Source organism: Rhipicephalus sanguineus, chromosome 5 (assembly GCF_013339695.2).
Source record: "Rhipicephalus sanguineus isolate Rsan-2018 chromosome 5, BIME_Rsan_1.4, whole genome shotgun sequence".
In the NCBI taxonomy this organism is placed as follows: domain Eukaryota; kingdom Metazoa; phylum Arthropoda; class Arachnida; order Ixodida; family Ixodidae; genus Rhipicephalus; species Rhipicephalus sanguineus.
The window spans coordinates 71,264,524-71,271,654 of record NC_051180.1 but is presented as its reverse complement, the minus strand read 5'-3'; the positions used below and the strand labels follow the sequence as shown (position 1 = coordinate 71,271,654).

The following is a 7,131-nucleotide window of genomic DNA, read 5'->3' as shown; positions in this document are numbered from 1 at the left end:
TACGCAGCAGTAGCTGGCAACTCTACACTTGGGCCTGCTAGTCGTAAGCGTGACGCCAAACGTACGCAAGTAGCGAAAGCTCCGAGCCGTCGAGTTACTTCGACAGCTGCTAGCTGTGTTGACGGGACATAACTATACGACTGCCGGAAATCTCTGTTGGTGAGGCCACTAGTGGATCACGCGAATGTAGCGCCACGACATACGATACCAATATCTCCTTTGGAAGAAAACGTATGTAGGGCTGTTAGTACTTTTGTAATACCGCTTTTTATTCCGTTCTCAAAAGATGAGAGCAATGTCCTTGTTTAGTGATCAGACTCCACCGCATTATGCAAGGCGCTTCGTCCAGATGCGACGAGCAATGGCCATAAAGATGGCTACCGAAACTGATGTGCCACGTTGTTGCATGCCAGAGCTGTGCTGACTATTGGCTTTAGGCCGGAAAGTAGGGAACGCGGAATAGTTGCCTCTTGGCCGGGTGCGTAGTTTTGTACCGCTATTTCTAGTTTGCGGTGTCATCTGTACGTAGCGCCATTAGCGGATGTTAGAGCCATCCGTAATGTATTATGCCTACATGAACAAACTTCAGGTGCTCATGGCCAAGAATGAGTTCAATGAATGTGCATGAAACACTATTTAACGTTTTGCATTATGGACCCAGGTTCCCGAAGTGGGAGGAAGGTCCGGAGGCCAGGGTGGTCGGCAGCCCAGATTCAAGCGAGGCTAACGCATGGACTATATGCTCTGGCTACAGCATGCTCGCCATTAAAGGCGGAGAAGTTTAGCTTTGTGTTGCTGGAGCTATTAAAGAATGAACGCTGGCCCTATATGATTTTTCTTTTTGTTTCGGACCTTAAAGGACCCGAATTGTACACCACCGTGAACAGCACTTTATAGCATACGATAACTTTTGCGTGAGGTGGTTTACCAGCATGGTTGTGCCGTGGACGCACGTAAGTACACACACACACACACACACACACACACACACACACACACACACACACACACACACACACACACACACACACACACACACACACACACACACACACACACACACACACACACACACACACACACACACACACACACACACACACACACACACACACACACACACACAACATGATTACGTTATCACAAATGACGTAATCTGTTATCGTGACGTCTATATGACATCATCATGATCACCACAGATCGCCAAAGCTTATGGCATCATCATTACGTCACATAACAGGACGTCACATGATGACGTCATCGCGTGAAGTCGTCTCTTGGTTAAAGGTGGGTTGATCACTGAGGCAGCGCAACGCTACGGGAGGGGCAAAAAGCTTCGGAGAGGAGGGGGAGGGGGAATCAATACAGAAGAAGAACAAGATGGCTTTCGCCTTCGAGTCGTCTTAGGCGAATGCATAAAGGACCATGGGACATTTTCGGTGCGCTTCCGTCCGAGAAGGGAGGCGCAAGAGCAGTGCATTTATTAGCTTATGGTAAAAACACAAACAAGAGCGTGACTCCAGATGTAGCATACATCATGGCTTCTGCGGCGTTTCAAACGTAAAATAAGCGATCTCAGACGCAGGTGCGGAGGCACTGTCTCTGAGTTTTGAAGCGGTTCGCGTTGCCCTGGCAGCCGCCGTAGATGAACTCGCGACAGGTTCCGGATGAACTGTCGAAGTAAAAGGACGGGACGAAGGCACGACAGGGTCCACGGTCAGGTGGGAGGAAGCACAGCTCGGGCCCACGCTGAGCGCTGGAGCCTGGGGTATGAGCAAGAAACAGGCTTGTATCGTGACGTTTGCGAAACACAGTTGCGATTCGGTGTGTTAACTGTGGCCACTCCTGTACCTCACGTGCAATATGCGATAGGCCACATCACTTATATATCTAATAATAATAATAATAATATCTGGGGTTTAACATTCCAAAACCACGATATGACTATGAGGGACGCCGTAGTGGAGGGCTCCGGAAATTTCGACCACCTGGGGTTTTTTAACGTGTACCTAAATCTAAGTGCACGGGCCTCAAACATTTTCACCTCCATCGAAAATGCAGCCTCCGCGGCCGGGATTCGATCCCGCGACGTTCGGGTCAGCAGTCGAGCGCCATAACCACTAGACCACCGTGGCGGGGCTACTTGTCTCATTATGCGCTTGGACAATCAGAGTGTTTGCGCACGCGAATCAACACGACTGTTCATACATTCAGTGTTCGGATCTGGGCGACTCGGTCTGAAGCCTCGGACAACGAACATGATTGTCGTAACTTTCGAAGATCTAACTTTCACTCTAGAACCTGTCCACATCGAAACATTGTAATTAGCTTTGACTGTAGTGACTCCGCATGCGAACATTGTACGTCCGCTGAGTTATCCATATATTTGGCCACTGAAATTTTTGATTAACATGTTAAAGAGACACTAAAGAGCAAAACTATCTGTCTCATATTAGTAAAGTATTCTTTCACGATACCAAAAACACCACGCTTGCTGCGAGAATACACTTATTGAGCGAGAAAACGCGCAAAAACAAAATGTGGGTGGCGACGCCACCTTGCAGTTTCCGCACCATTCGCCGTGACGTCACATATTTTGACGGCGTCTACTAGGGACTAAGTAGTTCCTGATCGGTAATAATGAAGTACACTGTCCTCTCAGGGGGCCATCGACTTAACATACCAAGTTTGGGGTAATTTTGTTGAGTCACTGGCGCCAAAATACGATAAATACACATTGAAATTCGTGACGCCACGCGGGGAGATTTCGGCGCGAAATTTAAAAATGAAACTTTGAACTTGATTTTCTCCTCTATTAATAAACGAATGGCGAAATTAACGACATTATAGTTCTCAGAGCACAATTTATCGATCTAAACCGATTCATTGTTTCTCTTTAGTGTCCCTTTAAGGCAGCATACAGATACATTTCCCGGCACAACCTTTCGAGTTTTTTTTGTGAGGTTGGGGGGGGGGGGGGGGGAATATTTTAGGTGAAGTACACTCAACGGCGGTGTCGGACACACAAGGTAGAATGACATCTGAATCCATAGATATTTTGTGCTGCCGTAAAAGAAGACCATTATTCTGATTATAATAAATAAATGTGCTCGCGCATTCGAGTGCCCCAGCTTAGAACAACCTTATTTCCGGCTAGACATAGACACCTGCTATAGATCGCAAGGAAGCTAAAATAGTTGTACGTTTCTTACTAAAAAAAGAAAAAAAAGAGCGACTAAGAGTTTTCACTGACGCGCGCTCCTAGGAAATAAAGGAACCTGTCTATTAAGAGTTAGCGCGGTTTAATGCGCTACGAAAAAAGAGGTAAGGCCAATTCTAAAGAAACCAACAGAAAACGAAGCTAAGGAACATCTAGGGGACATTACAAGTACAGACAAGAGAAAAACTACACGAAGTAGAACACTGACGACTCGTGGCCGCTACATGTTACAGCAGAGATGTATCTGTGGGTCTTAAGTTCAACGACCCCAAAGTTGCAGCCGCTGTGTACGAGAAACCGCTTCACTGTGGCTGCTATGGCTGCGGGTTGCTTTGCTTTATAGTAAATAGTTGGGAACGTTGGCGATGAAAAAAGTTGTGAATCTGGGCATACAGAAAGCGTTGCACGTCTTTGTAAACAGTGCATGCAGCGTGGTGCTTATACCATCGCAACCGTTCTATTTAGGCCTGCAAATAGGGTTACTGGAAAGATGCAGTTCATCGGAGACAAAGGGCAAAGTTCCATAAAAAAAGCATAAGGAGACAACAGAAAAATCTGACACCCACTTTTACATAAGTATTGGAGGGTATTTGATTCGGCTTTCTAATTATGTACATCGCCCCCCGTCGTGCTATAATTGTTAAATTTGCATGAAATAATAAGCAAACACTGATATTCTACCTCACTCGCTTGTTACTACTCTTAAATTCGTATGTTTTGACGTCTCATTAAACGCACGATGGTGCCAGGGGTATGAGATAGTATTGCCAAGGATAGTAGTGTTTGTCACGGCTTTGCAATGAATACCAAAGAGGAGCTACGCCTGTCAGTCAGTTTCACCTCATGCAGTTGGGTTCAGTTATGGCAGCGTTGCATTTTGTTTGACTGTTTATAGTTCGCCATACATGTTCAGAAAACTGTACTTGCAACTTTCGTGCGGAACGAAGGAGAAGCCTTTTGTTTACAGCAAGACGTTAAATAAATAAGATAATACTGGTGTAAAAGTTACATTAGAAATTGAAGCATATATGTAGACTCTGTACAACAATGCTGAAAAAAAAAAAAGAGTGTATGCTTTTTCCCGAACAAAATGGTTGATGGTAGTTGATGAAGGCTCTCTGGGTCAATGGCTTTCGCACAGTTTTTTTTAAAGCACTTGAACAATTTTTTAAAGCAATTTGTTCGTCTTACCTAGATAAAACGACGGCATTTCAGAGAAGCCGAAGCGGATTTTTCTACGTGCATGAAAAAAATTTATTAGCTTGTTCAACTTCAGCTCTTTCATGTAGATTGGCCACAAACGACAAAGTCGCTAATGTGGTTTCAAGAAAGGTATACTTCTTGATAAAACGTCTAAAAGCAGAAATGGAAGGACGAACGTGCCGCACGCACGAACGTGCCGCCGTCAACAAGTTGAGTTATATATGAGATCTGCGCGTCGGAGTATTATAAATTTCTGTCACGCGCATCTAACGTTTCCAACCGGGAGAGTCTTAAAAGTAAGCAAGACCACACTCGCAGGTAGGAATGACGATACTAACGTGAGCAATTACATCGAAATGAGCTTGCCGAAGCAGACTTACCTGTCACGAAAGTGGCTAAAAACAACACTGCCAGCACAACGAGTCGAGACATCTTTGACTACGAGAGACGGCGGTGACCGTTCGGGAGTGCCGGTGTCTGGAAGTATGAAGTCGATCGCTCGCGCGCGTGCGACTTTGACCTTGCCAGGAAAGGATGTTCCGGTTTTCTGGGCACGCTGTGTCGACGCATGCGTTGGCACGTGGTGAGAAGGTATCGTCGGCGTGCCAACTCGAAGGAGCAATGCGGTTGTGTTTTGGTTGATCAGGTGTGGGATTTGCCCTGCGTTACAAGCGAGCGCGAAACTATACCGGTTTATTTCACAGCTACTTCGATCGTTGAGCGCAACTTCAGTTTGTTTTTTCCTGCCACTCTTAGAAAGCTTGCGTGTTTCCTCCATTTCTTTCGTTGCAGTAGTAGTGCAAATTAAAGTAGCAGCAGTGGTAATAATAAGCGTAATACCAGATTCTGATGCGACGCGCCTTTGAAAAGTTTGTCACGTGAAGTCCCGGTCTGACGTAACACAGTGGCTGTATTTCTTGCGCGCCTGGCGCGCTCAGTTTCGTTGTCGCCTCGATCGGGGCCTTGAATTTCGACGATTAATATCTCAAAGTACATGTGTTTGTAGGGTTTTGAAAATATAGGTATTCCATATAATGTGACGTCCTACAACTTTTCTATATAAACAAGTGCCCTCGGGTTAATAATCATAAAGTTAATTAACAAGTTTTCGTTAATTGATCAACTGAATACAATTTAGATGCGGCGATGCATTTCCGCCTCTATGAAGAGTTTGTGTGCGAAGGTGGCAGGTGCCTGACTGTCATAGCATCTTTATATAAAGAAGTCTTTATTGTATAAAAAGCATCCTGTATTTAGTGAATTGTGGGAAGAGAAATTCGTGCCCAGAATACTTCGAGTATGTGAATCTAACGGCTTTTCTTTGCGAAGGACGAGACATCATTATGGGTGATGTACAAGCATTTGCTTAACGCCTTAACCCAGCAAGACATCACGCTTTCTTGGTTGCAGGAAAAAGAGCAGAGAAGACACGTGAACCATAGATAACACTGAAGAGTGCAGAAAAAGCGGGAGACGCTGTAGACGAGGACGCGAAGGACGTCCTCCGGATATCCTTCTACCTTCCGCTGTGGTGGCAACGCTCGACATTGTACCTCAACAGATGTTTTTCTACGCGGAAAATAATAAATTGAACAAGAAACAGAGGTCGGTGCCCGCAGCTCGTAAATTCATTCGCGCGTGCAGCATTCTCGCACAACGTTGAAGGTAGCGAAATTCGTTGAGTTTTTTTTTTTTTCATAGGATGCTCTCCATGAACGGAGGAGGTCAACAGAATGTCGGCTGCTGTTGTTTTTGGAAAGTAAACGTATTTTTACAATCCAACTACGAATAGTGAAATATCGACTGTACAGTTAGTCGTTATGGTGTCTGTCATGCCTGACCCTGTTTTCTGCTAGAAATAAGGTCGCACCTGCTCAGCAGCTGAAAGGGAAGCTGAGGGTGACGGCAAAAGATGGAGCGATTGTGAAGTAAAACACAGGGACAGGTTAATCGAGTGTGTAAAGCGGGTAGTTTATTTTACCCCCTTGTCCCGTGGGAAGTGTTATATATGGTTAAACCGGACGCTGCTTGAATAACCGATTAAGTGACCGTGTCCTCTAATATGGACGGACGGAAAAAAAAAAAACTTTATTCAGGAAAAGCACCTACAAGGTTGCCAGCCCCGGGCTCAGGCCACCCGGGTAATATGTGTGGTGCGTCGTAGCTTTTTTAGCGCTGCCTGGGCCCGTTGGATTGCCGATAGTTGGTAATGTAGATCCGAGCTAGTCAGAGCGCTTAGCCATAGCTACTCGAGAAGGTCCGGTCCTATATGTTATCATCTTTGTATATTGCTCTGATCTCTGTGCGTTTCCGTAAGATATGTGCCATGTCTGCGTGTCCGTGCTTGCAAAGCTTGGAGGTCACTTATGAGTATTGCCTGGAATTTACTCTGTTTAAATGTTCTGGGTTTCGGAAGGTTCTGGATTGCAATCTTCTCCAATCTGTTTCTTGAGATCTGTCTCGGTGTTCCTGCGGTCGTGGGTATGCCTCTCTTTTTTGCTAATAGTGTCTCAGTATGTCGTGTTCGTGACCAGTCTGTAAGCTTAAGTGCAAACTTCAGGAACCCTTTAGAAACTGGGACACTCATGCAAGGACTGGTTCTCAAGAGAAAAAAAAGGGGGGAGGGGGAGCATGTTCCCGAGAGCCCATGTCAGTCGGCTTGAGAAGTTGGAACCTAAAATCGTTTAAGGGACTTTTAAAGAACTGAA

At 45.5% G+C, this 7,131-nt stretch overlaps 1 protein-coding gene across 1 annotated transcript; it reads right to left on the bottom strand.

Annotated features, from left to right (window-relative positions):
- Window positions 1–1,448: 1,448 nt before the first annotated feature.
- LOC119392869 (PI-actitoxin-Afv2b) lies at window positions 1,449–4,915 on the bottom strand. The gene is made up of 2 exons (XM_037659802.2): window positions 4,804–4,915; window positions 1,449–1,763 (listed from the first exon to the last, which is right to left on the bottom strand). Exons 1-2 carry the CDS (start codon window positions 4,853–4,855, stop codon window positions 1,576–1,578), a joined length of 240 nt encoding a protein of 79 aa, XP_037515730.1. The 5' UTR covers window positions 4,856–4,915; the 3' UTR covers window positions 1,449–1,575.
- Between the last annotated feature and the right edge of the window lie 2,216 nt (window positions 4,916–7,131).

Excerpts from the sequence above, each read along its gene's own strand:
- LOC119392869 (XM_037659802.2), bottom strand. The coding sequence starts at position 4,855 with ATGTCTCGACTCGTTGTGCTGGCAGTGTTGTTTTTAGCCACTTTCGTG. Across the intron at positions 1,764-4,803 it reads TTTAGCCACTTTCGTGACAG|GCTCCAGCGCTCAGCGTGGG; the intron begins GTAAGTCTGCTT and ends CTCATACCCCAG.